The sequence below is a fragment of the Melanotaenia boesemani genome, chromosome 16 (assembly GCF_017639745.1).
Source record: "Melanotaenia boesemani isolate fMelBoe1 chromosome 16, fMelBoe1.pri, whole genome shotgun sequence".
Taxonomy (NCBI): domain Eukaryota; kingdom Metazoa; phylum Chordata; class Actinopteri; order Atheriniformes; family Melanotaeniidae; genus Melanotaenia; species Melanotaenia boesemani.
The window spans coordinates 34,558,611-34,580,422 of record NC_055697.1 but is presented as its reverse complement, the minus strand read 5'-3'; the positions used below and the strand labels follow the sequence as shown (position 1 = coordinate 34,580,422).

At 44.4% G+C, this 21,812-nt stretch overlaps 1 protein-coding gene across 3 annotated transcripts in view; it reads right to left on the bottom strand.

Annotated features, from left to right (window-relative positions):
* Positions 1–21,812, bottom strand: part of LOC121656050 (spectrin beta chain, non-erythrocytic 1) — a 180,194-nt gene that overhangs the window by 129,574 nt on the left and 28,808 nt on the right. Inside the window, exon 2 of one of the 3 annotated variants that reach the window (XM_042011042.1) lies at positions 17,365–17,654. In XM_042011042.1, the coding sequence (XP_041866976.1) occupies positions 17,365–17,515 (151 nt within the window). In that variant the 5' untranslated portion in view covers positions 17,516–17,654. Of the gene's footprint in view, positions 1–5,715; positions 6,389–17,364; positions 17,698–21,812 lie in introns of those variants that run through there. The other 2 variants (XM_042011041.1, XM_042011040.1) reach the window with 2 other exon arrangements.

The window sequence follows — 21,812 nt, the reverse complement described above, 5'->3', positions numbered from 1 at the left end:
ATCATAAAAACACTCGAGTTCACGTCAATAAAAACACAACAGTCTACATCAATAAAAACACTAGACTCCACAACAATGAAAACACAATAGAGTCCACATCAATAAAAACACAACAGTCTACATCAATAAAAACACAAGACTCCACATCAATAAAACACACTATAGAGTCTACATCAATAATACCATTAGACTCCCATTCAATGAAAACACAATAGAGTCCACATCAATAATAACACTAAACTTCACATCACTAAAAAACACTACTGTCCACATCAATGAAAACACAATAGAGTCCATGTCAATAATAATACCAGACTTCACATCACTAAAAACACTACAGTCCACATCAATCAAAACACAATAGAGTCCATGTCAATAATAACACAATAGAGTCCACATCAATAAAAGCACTAGACTCCACATCAATGAAAGCACAATAGTCCACATCAATAAGAACACCATTAGACTCCCATTCAATGAAAACACAATAGAGTCCATGTCAATAATAATACTAGACTTCACATCACTAAAAACACTACAGTCCACCTCATTCAAAACACAATAGAGTCTACATCAATAATAACACAACAGAGTCCACATCAATAAAAGCACTAGACTTCGCCTCAATAATAACACAATAGTCCACATCAATAATAACACTAGACTCCCATTCAATGAAAACACAATAGAGTCCAACAAAAAAAAAATCCTACAGTCCACATCAATAAAAACACTAGAGTTCACATCAATCAAAACACTAGAGTCCATATAATATAAACACTAGAGTCCATATCAATGAAAACACAATAGAGTCCACATCAATAAAAACACTAGATGCCACATTATTTACAACACAATAGAGTCCACATCAATAAAAACACTAGACTCCGCATCAATACAAAAACACAATAGAGTCTACATCAATAAAAACGCTAGACGCCACATTAATTACAACGCAATAGAGTCCACATCAATAATAACACTAGACTTCACATCAATAAAAAAACACTACAGTCAACATCAATGAAAACACAATAGAGTCCGCATCAATAAAAACACTACAGTCCACATCAATACAAAAACACAATAGAGTCCACATCAATAAAAGCACTTGACGCCACATTAATTACAACGCAATAGAGTCCAAATCAATAAAAACACTAGACTCCACATCAATGAAAACACAATAGTCCACACCAATAATAACACTAGCCTCCCATTCATTGAAAACACAATAGAGTCCACATCAATAATAACACTAAAGTCCACATCAATAAAAACACTAGACTCCACATCAATTAAAACACAATAGAGTCCATATCAATAAAAGCACGAAAGTCCACATCAATGAAAACACAATAGAGTCCGCATCAATAAAAACACTAAAGTCCACATCAATAAAAACACTAAAGTCCACATCAATAAAAATAATAGAGTCCATATCAATAAAAGCACGAAAGTCCACATCAATGAAAACACAATGGAGTCCAACTAAAAAAACATCCTACAGTCCATATCATATAAACACTAGAGTCTACATTAATGGAAACACAATAGAGTCCACATCAATAAAAACACAACAGTCTACATCAATAAAAACACAAGACTCCACATCAATACAAAAACACAATAGAGTCCACATCAATAACAGCACTTGACGCCACATTAATTACAATGCAATAGAGTCCAAATCAATAAAAACACTAGACTGCACATCAATGAAAACACAATAGTCCACACCAATAATAACACTAGCCTCCCATTCATTGAAAACACAATAGAGTCCACATCAATAATAACACTAGACTTCACATCAATAAAAAAAACAGTACAGTCCACATCAATGAAAACACAATAGAGTCCGCATCAATAAAAACACTAAAGTCCACATTAATAAAAACACTAGACTCCACATCAATTAAAACACAATAAAGTCCATATCAATAAAAGCACAAAAGTCCACATCAATGAAAACACAATGGAGACCAACTAAAAAAACATCCTACAGTCCATATCATATAAACACTAGAGTCTACATTAATGGAAAGACAATAGAGTCCACATCAATAAAAACACAACAGTCTACATCAATAAAAACACAAGACTCCACATCAATAAAAACACTACAGTCCACATCAATGAAAACACAATAGAGTTCAGATCATATAAACACTAGAGTCTACATTAATGGAAACACAATAGAGTCCACATCAATAAAAACACTAGATTCCACATCAATAAAAACACAACAGTCTACATCAATAAAAACACTAGACTCCACGTCAGTGAAAACACAATAGAGTCTACATCAATAAAAACACTAGACTCCACATCAATAAAAACACTACAGTCCACATCAATGAAAACACAATGGACTCCAGATCATATAAACACTAGAGTCCACATCATTAAAAACCTGCTGAAAATCCTGTTTTTAGGGTTCCGTCCACACTCCAGTTAAATCGGATTTAAATCTGCCTTTTCTGTCCCCATGTAACCTAGATCTGATCTAAATATTACTATCTGAACAGAACAGACCCGATCCAGGCCTTAGTCGGATCTGGTAGTAGATCGGACAGTTGTGTCGTATTTCATCCAACTTTTACATGATTGAATTGAAGTGGACATGAGAAATGGCAGCAGGGTCCAACTTCGTATTTGTTCAGAGGAAGCAGCTGCACAGAAATAAGTTTAAATGCCTTCTTCTTTCTCTCTTTCTCGTCCTTTCCCTCATCAGTTGGTCATAATTTCATCGGCCACACGAACACATGTAGAACCCATTTCTAACTCCGTCAACACAACGAGTGACGTCAAGTCTTCCTCTGCAGAACAGTTCAGGATCGCATTTCAGGGATGGGTGGATGGATGGACGGATGGAAGGATAGATGGGAGGGATGGATGGAGGGATGGAGGGAGGGATGGGGATTGGATGGTTGGATGGATGGATGGAGGGATGGATGGAGGGATAGATGGGATGGATGGATGGATGGATGGATGGATTGATGGATGGATGGATAGATGGGAGGGATGGATTGAGGGATGGAGGGATGGAAGGAGGGAGGGATGGATGGATGGATGGATGGATAGATGGGAGGGATAATGGATGGATGGATGGATGGATGGACTGAGGGATGGAAGGAGGGATGGGGATTGGATGGATGGAGGGATGGATGGATGGATGGATGGATGGATGGATGGAGGGATGGAAAGAGGAATGGAGGGAGGGAGGGATGGATGGAGGGATGGATGGATAGAAGGAGGGATGGATGGATGGATGGATGGATGGATGGATGGATGGAAAGAGGAATGGAGGGAGGGAGGGAGGGAGGGATGGAGGGATAGAAGGAGGGATGGATGATGGATGGATGGATGGATGGATGGAGGGATGGAAAGAGGAATGGAGGGAGGGAGGGAGGGAGGGAGGGATGGATGGAGGGATGGATGACTGGATGGATGGATGGATTGAGGGATGGAAGGAGGAATGGAGGGAGGGAGGGATGGAGGGATAGAAGGAGGGATGGATGGATGGATGGAGGGATGGAAAGAGGGAGGGAGGGAGGGATGGAGGGATAGAAGGAGGGATGGATGGATGGATGGATGGATGGATGGATGGATGGATGGAGGGATGGAAAGAGGAATGGAGGGCAGCTCCAGACGTCCTGCGCAGCCTCATGAAACACTGATGAGGACAAGGAGCTGCTTGTTTTCCATTCCAGAGACAATGTGGGGGATTTCCTGGTTTCACACCATCCTCCTCCCCTTTAATCCTCTACACCCCCCTAAAACACACACAGACCGGAGAGAAGACGTCTGATTGGCTGGATCAGGGCACCATGGGAGGAGGGGGGAGGTGGATGACTGTATTTATCAACTTTATTTATATTTTGTTTGTCATACTGATGTCAGGTGAGCTGTAGCTCCGCCCACTCTGGATTGTAAAACAAAGCTTCCACCATGTTTATCCTCTAAATCACCCATCTTTCATTCAGACATTTCTCCATCCAGTCATCCAACATTTCTACCCTCCATCTTTTGACACATCCCTTCATCTCTACTGTTCCATCCATCATTTTATTTTTCCTCTCTTTCTATTTCTAATCAAATTCCCGGTCAGATCTGTCAGACTGATCCGAGCTGGATCCGATCCGGAACATCTTTACGTCCACTCGCTATAAACGAAGTCAACAAATCGGAAGTAACCAGAAAACTAATGAAGAGGAAAATCCTGGAATCTGCTGACTTCCAGCAGGAAAACAAATCCTTCACGTCAGCCTCAGCTTCCACATCCTGGAAACGGAACAACATTTCTGGAGCAAACCGAACTGATACGAACAACAGGCTCAGAAATCAGCTGATGAGGAACAGTGGCCTGGAATCTACGAATCTGGATCCCAAAGATCCGACATGATGAGCTGATCTGGCTTTGTGACTTTCACTTGGAGAAAAGGGAGTTCTTCTCCAGCAACAGAGACAACAGGATTTTGGAAATGTGACTAATTAAAAAGCTTTCTGGGTCATAATCTCAGATTATCGTCACCCGAACAACAGCCCAGAGATCCAGGAGACCGGGAAGAGGAGCAGGTCCGATCGGGTCGGGTTTCACTGCGCTGGTCAAATCACAGCTGAGAAAATCTGGGTGGGAACTGAAACACCCCACTGCCCTTGAGCAAGGCAAGCAGCAAATAATTTCTCTGTGTGGATGTGGATCAGGATCAGGGTCAGGATCAGGGTCAGGGTGCGGTTTTAGAGTTTTCTAGATTAGATCAGGTCTGCGGACTCAAACCTTCACATCATAAAACTGAATTAACCATAAAGTTGATCTGAGCCGATCAAAGAACTAGAACCAGCTTTGACCCAGAACTAGAAACAGAACCAGAACCAGCCCTGGCCCAGAGCCAGAACTAGAACCAGAATTAGAACCAGCCTTGACCCAGAACCAGAACTAGAACCAGCCCTGACCCAGAACTAGAAACAGAACCAGAACCAGCCCTGGCCCAGAGCCAGAACTAGAACCAGAATTAGAACCAGCCTTGACCCAGAACCAGAACTAGAACCAGCCCTGACCCAGAACTAGAACTAGACCTGACCCAGAACTAGAACTAGACCTGACCCAGAACTAGAACTAGAACCAGCCTTGACCCAGAACCAGCCTTGACCTAGAACTAGAACCAGAAGTAGAATCAGCACTGACTCAGAACCAGAACCAGCCTTGACCCAGAACTAGAACCAGAACTAGAACCAGAACTGGAACAAGCCTTGACCCAGAACTAGAACTAGATCCAGACCTGACCCAGAACTAGAACTAGAACCAGCCTTGACCCAGACCCAGCCTTGACCTAGAACTAGAACCAGAACTAGAACCAGCCCTGCCCCCAGAACCAGAACCAGCCCTTACCCAGAGCTAGAACTAGAACTATTACTAGAACCAGCCCTGACCCTGAACCAGAACTAGAACCAGACCTGACCCTGAACTAGAACCAGACCTGACCCAGAACTAGAACCAGCCCTGACCAAGAACCACAGCTAGAACCAGACCTGACCCAGAACCAAAACCAGAACTAGAACCAGCCCTGTCCCAGAACCAGAACCAGCCCTGACCCAGAACCACAACTAGAACCAGACCTGACCCAGAACCAGAACTAAAACCAGCCCTGACCCAGAACTAGAACTAGAACCAGTCCTGACCCAGAACTCTTTCCTGAGGCAGATTCTTACCCTGAAGTTGTTTGAACCTCCCTTCCAGCTGGTTGTAGTTGAAGGCGGCCTGTCCCGGGAACCCAGGACCAGGACTGGTGCTCCGGCCCGGGCTGCCACCATGAGATGGACCGGGGCCGGAGGATGGGGACAGCAGCCCGGCATAGTCCGAGGCTGGGGAAGGGGGAGACAGCGGGCCAGGGAGCCCAGCTGTGGCGCTCTGAAGCTCCATGATTTAAAAACTCCAGAGGACAGTAGGAGGACTCAGACCAGATGGGTCCACATGGACCAGAAAGTCCACTGAGAACTTCCAGAACCACCAGGATCGGGGAGTCCAGCAGACTCTGAAACCGGAAGTACTCAGAGTTTTAGGTTAAAAATGAGCTGAGTTTTACGTCTTCAGGCTTAAGGCAGAAAGACTAAGAGAGCGAGAGACACTGAAGATGAACTGCAGAGTTCTCTCTCTCTCTCTCTCTCTCTCTCTATGTGTGAGGCAGAAATCGCTGGCTCAGCAGACACCACGGCAACATCACGCTTCTATTTTCCCTCCATCTTTCCATCCGTCAACATCTTCAGAGATCACACCTTCCCTCCGGGCAGGATCACACCCATCCTCTGTTCAAGCTCCACAGCGAACGAGGAGAAGACGGCGATGGAGGGAGGTAGAGAATGAAAGTGTGGGTTTGTCCTTCAGTGTGCACACACTGAAAACACCTTCAACCAGAGCTGAGGGGGAGGGGACGGCAGTAGGAGCGGCTGCTCCGCCCAGCAGCCAATCACAGCCCTCTGACTCAGAGATGATGTCATGACTCATTTGCATTGGGGAAGAGTAGGAGGAGGGTGAGTGAAAGAGCCAGAGCAAGAGCGAGAGAGAGAGAGAGAGAGAAAGAGAGAGAACAAACCAATGGCTGTTTCTGCTCACTGAAGACTAAAAAGGAAAATTTTATCTTTTTTTTTTTTGCTGCAAACGTGAAGCAGGGATCTGAAATCCACACACTCCCCATCCACTCACCTCCACCTGTTCTACTTCCTGTTTACACTACTATCCAACCAGCCAATCACACGGCAGCATGTAGTCATGTAGACGTGGTGAAGACGACCTGCTAAAGTTCAATCTGAGCATCAGAATGAAGAAGAAAAAGGATTTAAGAGACTTTGAACGTGGCATGGTTGTTGGTCTGAGTATTTACTGGGATTTCCACCCACAACCATCTCCAGGGTTTCCAGAGATGGTCTGAAGAAGAAAAAACATCCAGAGCAGCAGCTGTCTGGACCAGGATGCAGCACAAGACACACCGGGTGCCTCTTGCCAGCTAAGAACAGGAAACTGAGGCTACAATTCACACACACTCACCAACACTGGACAATAGAAGATGGAGAAACGTTGCTGGTCTGATGAGTCTCCATTTCAGCTCCACATTCAGATGCTTGGCTCAGAATCTGCTGGAAACATCATGAAAACATGGATCCATCCTGCCTTGGATCAACGCTTCAGGCTGCTGCTGGTGTAATGGTGGGGGGAGATTTTCTTGTCCCACTTTGGGCCCCTTAGTACCAACGTGGCCTGGTTTAACCAGCACAGCCTACCTGAGTATTGTTGCTGACCATGTCCATCCCTTTATGACCACAGTGGAGCATCTTCTGATGCTACTTCCAGCAGGATAATGCACCATGTCACAAAGCTCAGATCATCACGGGTAAATCTTTTTACCACTTGCTAGTCATCTGAGACGAAAGACTTGTATTTTTATTGATGTCACCAGAACAGCTTCGTAAAATCGATCACGTTAAATTCGTGCTGAGATCGATGTTCCACAGCTTGTTGCCCACTGGCTGGACTCCAAGCTCCGACTGACAACAGCTGATGGTTGAGCAGGTGGTATCACCTCATTCACACACTCCTTTTACTACTTGCGTTTCCATGGCAACAACACTGTGCTATTCAGCTTCTGCTGCAACACACCTGATTCAAACCAACGGGTCCAACAGCTTGATGTCAAGTTCTGCTCAAAGGTCCATCAACCTAGTCAGGTGTGTTGAAGGAGGGAAACGTCTCACCCCTGCAGGACCTCTTCCCTAGTTCACGTGTGAAGCTTTCTCTCGGATTCTTCTGCCGTCATGTTGCAGAAAACTTGATAAAGTCTGATCAATAAATAGTGTGTAAATCATGAATGTGTGAAATGGAAGCTGATCAAACATGTTCAGCAGCTCCATGTGATCACATCCGTGACGGTTCAGCTGCTTCATGCTGCCAATGGTGTGCACGTGTGTGCATGTGTGTGCATGTGTGCAGGTCATTGCTCTCAGACTTCCAAACATCCTGAGACAACCTCAGCTCTAATATTAGAGTCTGTATTGGAGATAGACTTCCTGTCTCAGACCAGCCAGGACTTCCTGTTTGATCCGGTCGTCCGTCATCTCACACACACACACACACACACACACACACACACACACACACACACACACACACACACACACACACACAGAAATCTGCAAGTTTGGAAAAAGGTGGAGACGCCAAACAGATTTCAGACCTTCACTTCCTGCTTCACTGAGCTGATGGTGGCAAGGAGACAAAAGGTCAAAGGTCATAACAGACAATACACGGAACAAATCTTCATGTGACCCTGAAGCAACCCCAAAAACAGAAAATTCCTCCGTGTCGCAACGTGCTTTCAACAGGAAGCAGAATTCCAGCTTTAATGAGGTGGATGGAAAAGAAATAATGAAACTTTATTTCTAAGAACTTCAGAAGCAGCTGGTGCTGAACTGAGCCAGCAGAGAAGTCACCCCACCCGATCCAGCACGATTCCTCCTGCAGAGCTCCACCCAAGGATGTAAACTTCAGAAACTTTGACCCATCGTTAAACACAGATTCCTCAGATGGGCTCGGCCGGTCATTTACTGATACAGCCAGAGGAAAGGTCTCTGTTAAAGTAAAACTTCCTTAAAGCCAGCGACTCAGATCGGATCATGTGAGGACACGAGCGTCCAGTTCAGCCATCTTTAATTATTAACTGAAAAGTCACCTGACTCCAGAAACACAGGATATGTGTCAATATGAGGGATGGGGGGTTGTTCTAACTTTCACTATTTAACATGGTCCTGAGTTCTGCTGCTGGTTTTCTTCCATTTGGTTCCACCAGACGTTAAATCCCCGATCACCATCATTCAGGACGTTTTTCTGGCCACGTTTCTTCCTGGAAGAAGAAATAAAAATGGATTATGTAAACATTCTCCATCAGGTCCAGAGGGGGCTTTAGTGGAGGTGGAGGTTCAGTGGAGGTTTGGTGGAGGTCAAGGTCTGGTTAAGGTTTGGTGGAGGTTCTGTGGAGGTGGAGGTTCAGGTTCACGTCGCCATCATTGAACCTTATCGTCCATGTAAACAACAAACAGCTGACGTCTGACCAGACGGGTTTCAGAAGGAAATATTCTCCTAATTATAAAACTAATTTGTTTTAAACGTGTTTACACTAGAAGAATCTTTTTAGTTCCTATTTTCTCTCGAATTTCAGAAAACCTCTGAACTCAGCTTGAAGCAGGTTCTTTTATTTTATTTTGGTTTGATTTGTTTTTATCTGAACTCAACTGAAAGATCAAATGTTAAAGTTTGATGAATTTTCGGTTGGCTCATAATAATCTGGATTACAGCTGGTTTAATATGTGTGTCCTCAAACCTCCAAACAGCAGGCGATCTATGCAACTAGCAACAGAACCTGTAACGGGTTTCATGTATCGTGGACTTTATATATTATTGTGATGTTTTGGACATTTTTGTTTTTCTGTGATTTATTTTAGCCTTCCTGTTCATGCTGAACACCAGCATGATCTTTCCCACAGAGACCAGGAACCAGGAAAACCTTCTTCTCCAGCAAACAGGTTCTCATCAAGGCTCAAGTATACGTCTGAAGTCAGGACCATCCACTCGGGATGCCCCGATTGGTTAAACCCAAACTGGAAACAGCTTCGGCCACCACGTGCAGCCAGAGGTCAGAGGTCACATCCCGGCAAACAGACACCAGATGGACCAAACGTTTCTGGAACTGACAGAAACCTCTTTATGTCCATAATCTGGTCATGAGAGCGCTCAGCGTCACGCTGCCTTCCCCGCCGTCATCCGGCTTCCTCGTGGTTCGCCCCCTCAGGGCGGCTCCACCGTCGAGCCAAATGCAGCATTCATGGAGCCCGACCACCATCACTGCTCACAGAGAACGCCTCGGGGGGAGGGCAGACTTCCTGAAACTCTGAGATCTGAATCTGCTTTTCTGTTGTCCCGATGCCGTTATCTGCACAAGCATCTGCTACCGTTCCAGTCCAGAGCTGGTGCTGCGTTTAGGGTTCAAACATGTGTCGCCATCATGGTGAATTTCACACTGAAACGCCACCTCACCCTCCTGACCACACAAGCACATTCCTATGAGGTCGGAGCATCTGCAGGGCAGCCATGTTGGAGCCAAAAACAGCCCGACCCATGAGGTGATGAACGCAGCTTCCTGCCCGCTACGAGAGACGACCAGCCGAGGTTTTCACTTCTTATAACAGGAAGACAGATCCACCACATCCCCCTGAATCCTTCTGGATCCACCAAAAACTCCAAATATCCCAGAATCCCCTCAAATCCTCCAAATTACTTTGAGGGTTTATATTTATTCTGTCTTGGAATTTAAAGTCTTCAGCTTATATATAAGAAAACAAAACAGATAAAAAAATCTTCTGGACTTCCGGTTTGTAAATGAGGCGATCGGCAGCTAAAACGAGGAGCTCCCGGTTGAATAAGCTTAAAAACAAAGGACAACCCTACAGATATTACTCACAGACAGGCAAATACTTAACATGGATAAATTCTAATTACAAAGGGAAAAGAAAGAAAAACAAAGTCTGGAATGCCAGGAAAGATGCAGTCTGCCAGCGAGGCTAACGAAGAGCTAGCTAGCGGAGACCAGCCTGGCTGGGTGAAAGAGCTACAAGCTAAAGTGGCTAAAATAGAAACGGGCCAGAACAACATGGATGCCAAGCTGGACAAAACTGGCAAACAAACTGAGGACATTTGGACAGGAGCACACAAAGATATGGGACAACTGAAAGAGTTCATGGACAAACTAGGAGAAGCGATGAGATGAGGGCTGGACAGCTACAGAGAAGAAACTACTAAAAAGTTTGAGACCGTGGACACAGAGATGCAGGAGGAAGACATAGGAGAGGAAAGACATAGAAATGTTGGAACAACGCGTGATGGAGAGAGAGGAGTGGAGCACAGACGTCCACGATATTATTAGGACTTCACTGGAACAACAAAGAAAGCTACAGGAGAAACTGACCGACAGAAGGGAGAACGAGAAGGAAAAATATCCGTTTTGGGGGCTTAAGGAGGGAATAGAGGAAGACTCTGTCCAGGAATATGTATATAAACTTATTCACACAGAGTTCGGGCTGGCAGTCGATGTTAAACTGGGGATACAAAGGGCTTCAGCCCCGAAACCACGAGCAGATAAACCCTCGAGAGCGATCATTGTGAACTTTCTGAGGTTTGAGATCAAAGAGACCGTCCTGAGAACGGCTTGGAAAAAAGAGGTGAAAGGAGACGGGTGGAGAGTGACTTTCGATCAGGACTATGCAGCCAAAGTGGTGGCCAAACATTGGAAATATGTGGGGCTTAATAAAACCCTTAAAGAGAACGGGATGCGGTTCCAGTCACCGATGGACACACTGCGGACCCACCGGCCGGAGGATCTCAGGTCTACCACAGGGAGGATGGCCGGGACCGGACCCGGGGACGAGGAGCCGACACTGATACAGAGACTGGAAGCAGCGCCTACCTGGTCCAGAGCCGGGAAATGAAGGCGAGATGACCCGAAACGAACGAGGGGGAAGCATAGTATTTAATTAGAACATGGAACGCTTGTAGAGGGACCTTGAACACCCAGTGGGAGAGTAAGACAAATGCTTAAAAGATTCCATTACATCGTTAAACAGACGCTTAAAAGTTGAATATTATAACAAATGTGAACTTGTTTTGCTCAGAACTCCAGTTGGTTTTAGGAAATGAGGGGGAAGGGGTACCTTATTTCACACGTGGAACATATATTAAGAACAAGGGTTGTAAACTGAAAGATGGTGTGAGGAAGGCTTCGACCGGGAGCCCTGGACATCTATTAAAATGCTGGACCCGTATAATGAGCTTGGAAAGCACCTAACAAGGAGATCTCCACCACTAGTAGGGGATTTACCCCCCGCCCACCAACAGGGTAGCAGGTTAAGTTCGAAACCCCGAATGCCTGGAAGACCAGGTTTGGTTTGTTTTTGTTTGTTTAGCTCAGCCATTTCTGAGGTTTTGCTTTATTTTGTGACACGGGAGAAAGTGAAAGAAGCACAGAAGGAAAATGTGATGCAACAGAGGGGAATTAAAAGGTGTCATTAAATGTCAGTGGAATGAACAATCTGGTCAAAAGAATTTAGAAAAGAGGAGATGCTGGTTATTTTCATGCAAGAAAAACATGCCGTCCAAGAACAAGAAGAACTGAAACGTACGGTTACACAAACACGTTCTGTCGTTCATTTCAGCTGTAGGAGGCGATGCTGATAAGGAACTCGCTCAAATTTGAAAGAATCAAAGAAATATATGACAAAGAGGGAAGATATGTGGTGGTCAAAGGGAAAATGGAGGGACAAACGGTCACATTAATGAATGTTTATGCATCACCAGACAGTGAGAAAAAATTTTTAAACTTTATTTGATATCATAGCGATGGAAATGGAGGGAATATTGATCTGTGGGGGATTTTAATGTGATATTAAACTATGACCTGGATACCACAAATACAAGGAGGACTAGGACACATATCTCAAGATACCTGAAGTATTAACTAAAAGAACAAGGGATCACAGATAATTGGAGGGACATGCATACATTAGATAGGGACTATACACATTTTTTCACCCACATTCAACCTACTCTAGAACTGAGCACTACTTGAACAAAAGGACATGTGCAGGGTAGGATCGGTGTAACAGACCTGTTAGACCACAGCGCGATATATCTGACAGTAAACCTGACTAGTAGGAAGAGGAACTAAACATGGGGTTACTGACTAACAAAAAAGTAGTGGAGGAAATAAAAAAAAGATATAATCAGATCCAGAGAAGAAAATGATGGAAGTGGATCCACCATTCTCTAGGACGCAGTGAAAGCAGTGATTAGAGGGAAATTAAGAGCACAAGCCGCCTCCGTGAAGAAAAATAAAATGGAACGATATCATGAATTCAACGGACAATTAAAGGAACTTGAGAGACAGCACAAAATTAATAAAGAGCCAGAAACACTTAAAAAGATGAGGGAAATCAGAAGAGATTGCTAAGATATCACTAACAGAGGTGGAAAAGAAAGCCAGGCTTGTGAAGCAGACAAAATACGAAGAGGAACCCGAAGCAAGCTGCTGGCCAGAAGGATCAGGAATCAACAAGCTTTAAACACCATCCATAAAATTAGAAACCTTCAAAATAACGAAGTATTAAGTGAACTAGAGGAGATAGAGTGGGCATTTGAGGAGTACTATGAGGCGCTAAACACACAACCAGATCCAGCAAGAGAGAAAATCGAAGCATTTCCAGCATTTCCAGGAAAGCTGGATCTGCCGTCAACAGGAGCACCAGGACAGAAAGTTACACTCAGACATTACAGAAAAAGAGGTGAAAGACACAACAAGCAGAATGAAAAACAGCAAAATACCAGGTAGCAACGGGTTCCCTTCTGAATTTTATAAGGTATTTAACGAGAAATTAAGCCCACTAATGCTGACATCATTTAAGCACACAATGAGAGAAGGAAGAATCCCCGTCGTGGAAAGAAGCTATAATCTCTATAATCCCTAAGGAAGGTAAGGAGCTGTGTAGCAGCTACCGGCCAATATCAATACCTAATGTATATTATAAAATGTATACATCCATAGTTTCCAAAAGATTTGACACACTCATGCCGGAAATTATAGAGGAGGACCAGACTGGCTTCATATGGGGAAGGCAGGCACAGGATGGCATAAGGAAAACATGACATGTAGTAGAGGAGGCCAGAAAGAGGAAAGATAGCGAGTGAGTATGGATGCCGAAAAGGCATTTGATAGCATGAGGTGGACATATCTGTATAAAGTCCTGAAAAAGTTTGGTTTTAATCAGGACTCTGTCAAAAGTATTCAATCACTGTATGAAGAGCCGACAGCAAGAGTGAAGGTGAAGGGGAACCTGACGGGTCGAATTGACCTGGAGAGGTCAACAAGACAGGGATGTTGTTCATCTCCAACATTCTTTAATATCTTCATCGAAGCGCTGGCCCAAACAACTATGCAGAACCAGAACATTAAGGGGTGGAGGCGGGAGGTACGGAGCACAAACTGGGTCTATTTGCAGATGACGTGATAGCATTCATAGGACAGCCAGATGGGGGTTTTCCTCGGTTAACGGACTTAGTGGAGGAATATGGACAGTATTCAGGGTACAAACTTAACGTGACAAAGACACAAAGAAATAAAGAAATAAACATTTGAAATATGTCAGGCCACGAGGAATGAATGTCGACATCATAGAAGTTTCACTGTTTGAGAAGAATTACTGAAATAAACCAACTTTTTCATGATATTCTCATTTTATGACGAGAACCTGTAATAGCAGAGACTGAGTGAGTCTTCTTTAAAGATCCACCTTTCTTTCCAAGAAGCTCCAACACAGGATTTTAATGGAATATTTCTGCAGGAATATTTCTGCAGGGTCCTTGAAGGATTTTCCAGGAATATTTCTGCAGAGTCCTTGAAGGACTTTCCAGGAATATCTCTGCAGGATCCTTGAAGGACTTTCCAGGAATATTTCTGCAGAGTCCCTGAAAGACTTTCCAGGAATATTTCTGCAGGATCCTTGAAGGACTTTCCAGGAATATTTCTGCAGGGTCCTTGAAGGACTTTCCAGGAATATTTCTGCAGAGTCCTTGAAGGACTTTCCAGGAATATTTCTGCAGGGTCCTTGAAGGACTTTCCAGGAATATTTCTGCAGGGTCCTTGAAGGACTTTCCAGGAATATTTCTGCAGAGTCCTTGAAGGACTTTCCAGGAATATTTCTGCAGGGTCCTTGAAGGACTTTCCAGGAATATCTCTGCAGGGTCCTTGAAGGACTTTCCAGGAATATTTCTGCAGGGTCCTTTAAGGACTTTCCAGGAATATTTCTGCAAGGTCCTTGAAGGACTTTCCAGGAATATTTCTGCAGGGTCCTTGAAGGACTTTTCAGGAATATTTCTGCAGGATCCTTGAAGGACTTTCCAGGAATATTTCTGCAGAGTCCTTTAAGGACTTTCCAGGAATACTTCGGCAGGGTCCTTGAAGGACTTTCCAGGAATATTTCCAGAGCTCTTCTTTGGATGTTTCTGCCTATTGTTTCGTTGTCTGTGCAGATGATTCCACGCCGTTTCAGCGATGTAGAGGTGTGTAACAGTAGCGCATCACCGCCACCAACCAGCGTCTGAAACTGATGTCCGCTTGCAGGAGTGAACACAGAACTCAGCACTGACCCCTAGTGGAGGAACTGACTTCATTACCATGGCAGCATGAAAGACGCATGGAAGTAAGAGGGAGGCAACATATGACAACGTCTGAAATGAACGTCACTATTTATGTATGTAAGGGAGCAGAAGTGGCGCTTGAGAATGGCTTCTGGACAGCCATGTTTCCATGGAGACCATTTCAATCAGGCTGCTAGTAACAAAGAGCCTAAAGATCCAGTTTAAACCGGCTCTTTGTCAAGTTGTCTGTTATGTGTTGACACAACTCTGGTTCATCCCTTCAGGTAGAAGCAGTAGAACTGGTACAGTATCAGGGCTGGACTTGAACTGCTCCAGTCTGGTCCTGGTATTGGACTGGGAGGGTGGTGGGGGGTTGTTAACCAAAGTGAGTTCCCAGAAATTAGCACCTCTGCTATAATCCGACATGTTTACATCATGATGTTTATGTTCTGATGTCATTTACCTGGACTGTCTCAAATAAATAAAAAGATCAAAGCAAAGATTAAAGCAAAGATTCAGACCCGGTGGAACATCTGAGCTCTACTGCAGGATTTCACTGCTTCTGTTTCCTGCTGCACTGTAAGCAGATCTCTCTGCGTTTCCATGGTGACCGCTGGTTTTGTGTTCCCGAGGATATCATATGGAGGCACATACACACACATGTTCAGGTCTCAGCATCAGTTTTCAGAGTTGGTTTCTCTGACAGCGGACGAGACGACTCCATCAGGTGGAGTTCTGATCGATACGCCCTCCGTCTGCTGCAGCTCCACTTTCTGAACTTCCTCCATCATTTTCACAGCTAAACACCTCCAACACCACAGCTGCGCTGCTGCAGGGTTAGTGGTGCAGCGGTGAAATCGGTCCCCCTCAAACGTTATTTGTCCTTTTTCAACACACATATTCAGATCGTACATAAAATAAAATCCACTGAGCCGGTATTAACTGGTATAAACTGGTGTACTACACCATCTTCTTTCTCTTAATCTTTTTTATTCTTTTATTTTTTATCTTTCTTTTCCTGAACATCAGGAGAATTTTATGTGACACAGAATTTTTTGTATTTAAGATTTTTTTTTAACCTTTTTTTGAACAGCAGGAAACAAGCTCCGCCCACACCTTCGAACACATGCAAACGCATATGTGCACACACACACGTGCACACACACACGAACACACAGAGCCTTCTGCATATTTAACACTGCAGTGAATAATTTAGTGAAGTGGGAACCACTGAAGGAGACGACCATCAGTTTTAAAACAGCAGCAAGAGACAAACTGACCCAACAACACGCTCACACTCCACCTGCTCATGTTCAACACGAAGCATTTTCATGGAGATATCCAGGTTTCTAACAGCTGATTTACAGAATATTCAGAATATGTTTGACGACTGTAAATGATCGTCCTCGGGTACCATCTAAACTCATTACTGGACCTGAAAACCAGGACCCAGTTCTGCCTCCTTCCTCTGACTTCCTGTTAGCTTTGGCTCGGACAGCATTTTAGATGTCTGTTCAAGCATCGAGCAGAAAAAGAACTTTTCTTCTTCTTTGATCATCCTCATCAGATGTGGATCCACCATGATGACTCCTCTGGTCTGTTCTTCATCTCAGAACTTCAGTCCTTCAGACTTTCGTTCCTCTTCCACCACAATGTTACTGTTCGCCTCTACCTGCATTGAGAACTCACAACGATCTGAATCAGAAACAAGTACTAGAGGTGATGACGAATGTATCGAGTGTTGTGGAGGAGCATTTTGATTGGCCAAAGTTGCATTAAAGTTCCTGTGTTTGGACAAAATGTCAAAGATGTGCAGAATGAAGAAGAATCAGCTGAATCTGACTTGCAAACTATCCAGGATCAACCTGGCTGATCCAGGATCAGATGAAAGCAGCATCATGGACAGTCTTGCCTCTGAAGGTCTTCAGTGGTTCTAATAATCCAGGACTTCCTTCAATTGGCTGAATCAGGTGATCCTGAGCCCCCTCAGCTGCCATTAAACCTGAAACAGCCTGAAAATGCCACACCGATACAATCTAGGACCTGGAAAACCACACACTGTCCAACCCCAGCCTTGGAACCAAGACAAGCTATCACAGACCAGCTTTCAGGCCACGCCCTCATCGTACCTGCCAGGGCTTTGATCCGCGAGCGCTCGAACAGGCGAGCCGAGCTGTTCTCGTTGTCCCAGTCGTCGGCGTCCCAGCGGTTGTTGACGCCACCGTCGCTGTACTGCTGTTGGATCTCCATGTGGTCGTATTCCGCCGCCACCGACGTCATCTTCACCTCGCCACGACTCTGGCGCCACTGCTTCTGCTATGTTGGTATCCTTCCACCTGTTACCTGATCCAGGTATCAACGAGGACCGTCACAGATTCTCAGGCCGGCTTGGACAGGTGGCCCACAAACAGAATAAAACCTGCAGAGATTTAAACAAAAAGACAAATTAGGAGAAGTCCTCCCACACCGGTCTGACCCTGTCCTAGGTTCATGCTGCCCCTATGTACTCAGATTCCTTTCAGATTTAGAGCAGGAGGAGGAATTTTGCTGAAGTTGTGGTGCCTGCGGAAACAATATAGGAGCAGATCAGAGGATCAGGACAAGAACTAAACTGAAAACATCAACTAAAAACCAGAAAGGGAAACGTGAGCAGTCCAGTGGGTTTTTGACTACAGATTTAATCTCAGTATCTGCTAATTACACGGTTCTCATTGTTGCATTAGTTCATCTGAAGCCAACTTCTCTAAAAGCTTTTTCCTTTTATTGATTTCAGTTCAAACCATCAGCTTGGTTTATTTTTGGAATTTTACTTCCATTTTAGAGGCCATTGGTCTCTTGATCAATACTTACCATCCTGTGTGTTAAACATCCATCAGTGAAGCACTTAATGAAAATAACGTCTAATTTCTGAATCAGGGTAAAAAAAAAAAAAAAGCTTGCTGTCCTTCTGAAGTTTTCTGCAATAAAGAGGTTCTGCATCTCTGGTGAAGTAACATGACTGCTAGTCTGTTTATGCTCTGAACTCACCTGTAAACTGAAACAACAGCACCTCCATCTGGTCACAACTAGTTACTACAACAGACTGCCCAGACAGACCCTATCGATTCTGACAGAACAGAAATCTGATTTAAGTCCAATTTTATAGTATATATATATATATATATATATATATATATATATATATATATATATATATATACATATACATATACATATACATATACATATATATATATATATATAGGGTGTGCAGAATTATTAGGCAAGTTGTATTTTTGAGGATTAATTTTTATTATAGAACAACAACTATGTTCGCAATGAACACAAAAGACTCATAAATATCAAAGCTGAATATTTTTGGAAGTTGGAGTGGGGCTTTTTTAGTTTTAGTATCTTAGGAGGATATCTGTGTGTGCAGGTGACTATTACTGTGCATAATTATTAGGCAACTTAACAAAAACCAAATATATACCCATTTTACTTATTTATTTTCACCAGGGAAACCAATATAACAACTCAAAATTTACAAATATACATTTCTGGCACTCAAAAACCAAACAAAAACAAATCAGTGACCAATATAACCACCTTTCTTTGCGAGGACACTCAAAAGCCTGCCATCCATAGATTCTGCCAGTGTCTTGATCTGTTCACGATCAACACTGTGTGCAGCAGTAACCACAGCCTCCCAGACCCTGTTCAGAGAGGTGTACTGTTTTCCCTCCCAGTAGATCTCACATTTGATGAGGGACCACAGGTTCTCTATGGGGTTAAAATCAGATGAACAAGGAGGCCATGTCATTAGTTTTTCTACTTTTAGACCTTTTCTGGCCAGCCACGCAGTGGAGTACTTGGATGCGTGTGATGGAGCATTGTCCTGCATGAAAATCATGTTTTTCTTGAACGATGCTGACTTCTTCCTGTACCACTGCTTGAAGAAGGTGTCTTCCAGAAACTGGCAGTAGGACTGGGAGTTGAGCTTGACTCCATCCTCAACCCGAAAAGGTCCCACAAGCTCATCTTTGATGGTACCAGCCCATACCAGTATCCCACCTCCACCTTGCTGAGGTCTGAGTCGGAGTGGAGCTCTCTGCCCTGTACTGATCCAGCCACGGGCCCATCCATCTGGCCCATCAAGACTCACTCTCATTTCATCAGTCCATAAACCCTTAGAAAAATCAGTCTTATGATAATTCTTGGCCCAGTCTTGACGTTTTATCTTGTGTGTCTTGTTCAGTGGTGGTCGTTTTTCAGCCTTCTTTACCTTGGCCATGTCCCTGAGTATTGCACACCTTGTCCTTCTTGGCACTCCAGTGATGTTGCAGCTCTGAAATATGGCAAAACTGGTGGCCAATGGCATCTTGGCAGCTTCACGCTTGATTTTCCTCAGTTCATGGGCAGTTATTTTGCGCCTTGTTTTTTCAAGTCAAGTCAAGTCAAAGAGGTTTATTTGTCACATGCACAGTTATACATAGTACAATTGTACAGTGAAATGTGTATTCTGTACCTGCATCCTTTAAGAATAGAAAGAATAAGCTAAATATTTATAAAATAGAATAAAAATAGAATAGAATAAAAAAGATAAATCTTTTTTCTTTTAAATAAGATAAAAGAATAGCAGCATACTTATGTATATTTACATACATATTTACGTGTGCAAATAGGAGTGAGAAGTGACTTTTGTTGTGTTCAGTGCTCAGAGTTGAGCAAGCGGACAGCCAGGGGGAAGAAACTCTTCTTCAGCCTCTCAGTCTTAGTCCTCAGGCAGCGGAAGCGCCGGCCTGATGGCAGTGGAGAGAAGAGAGAGTGTGCGGGGTGGCTGGGCTGTCTGAGGATCCTCTTAGCCCTTAACCTGCAACGTTCCACATAAATGTCCTGCAGGTTGGAGAGAGTTGTTCTGGTGGTCCGCTCAGCTGCTCGGACCACCCTTTTTAGGGCCAAGAGGTCCTACTTTGTGCAGTTCCCCATCCACGTGGTGATGCTCCCACACAGGATGCTCTCAATGGTGCAGGTGTAAAAGTTCTTGAGCACCCTGAGAGGGAGCTTAAAGTCTGTCAGTCGTCTGAGGAGCTACAGACGCTGTCTGGCCTTCTTCACAGTTGTTGTGATGTGCTGAGTCCAGGTCAGGTCTTGTGATATGGTCACTCCCAGGTACCTGAAAGTGTCCACACGTTCCACCTCAGAGCCACTGATGAGGAGTGGATGGAGGCTCCTCTGCTGTTTCCTGAAGTCCACTATCAGCTCTTTTGTTTTGCTGACATTTAACAGGAGATGGTTTTCCTGGCACCAGACCTCCAGGTGGGAGACCTCCCTCCTGTAGGCAGTCTCGTCGTTGTGGGAGATCAGTCCTACAACGGCTGTGTCGTCAGCAAACTTTATGATGACATTTGAGTCTGAAGTGGCCTCACAATCATGAGTGTATAGTGAGTACAGCAGGGGGCTGAGCACACAGCCCTGGGGGGATCCTGTGTTGAGGGTGAGGGGAGATGAGGAGTGGTGTCCCAGCCTAACCACCTGTGGTCGTCCGGTCAGGAAGCTGTGGACCCACCTGCATAGTGAAGGATTCACTCTTAGGTCATACAGCTTTGACACTAGTCTGGAGGGGACTATGGTATTAAATGCTGAGCTGTAATCAACAAACAGCACTCTCACATAGTTCCCCTTACCTGTGTCCACATGGGAGAGGGTCTTGTGGAGGAGGAGGGCTATGGCGTCGTCCATGGATCTGTTTGGCCTGTAAGCAAACTGTAGTGGGTCCAGGGTGGAGGGCAGTGTGGAGGTGATGAAATTTTTTATCAGGCACTCAAAACATTTCATCACCACAGGTGTGAGGGCTATGGGCCTGTAGTCAGTGGGACTGCTGGGGTTTGGTTTCTTAGGGACCGGGACTATCACAAACTTTTTAAAGCAGGTGGGGATCACACACAGTTTCAGGGAGAGGTCGAATATCTGTGTAAACAGAGGCGCCAGCTGATCAGCACAGGCTTTGAGGACACGTCCTCTGATGCCGTCTGGTCCGGCCGCTTTCCTGGCGTTTACACTTTTAAACACCTTCCTCACATCACGTTCCGTCAGGGTGAATGTCTCCTCCTCTCCAGCTGGGAGCGCAACGGGTAGTCGGACTCCCGACTCGAAGCGTGCGAAGAAGATATTCAGTTCGTTAGCCAGAGAAGCGTCGGCACTCACCGGATGTGTGTGTGTGTTGCTTTATAGTCTGTGATGGCACGAAGTCCCTGCCAGAGTCCCCTAGAGTCAACACGCTTCTTGCGACCCTGTTGACTATTTTGAATGAAACGCTTGATTGTTCGATGATCACGCCTCAAAAGCTTGGCAATTTTAAGAGTGCTGCATCCCTCTGCAAGACATCTCACTATTTTTGACTTTTCAGAGTCCGTCAAATCTCTCTTCTGACCCATTTTGCCAAAGGAATGGAAGTTGCCTAATAATTATGCACACCTGATATAGGGTGTTGATGTCATTAGACCACACCCCTTCTCATTACAGAGATGCACATCACCTGATATGCTTAATTGGTAGTAGGCTTTCAAGCCTGTGCCGGTTGGAGTAGAACAACATG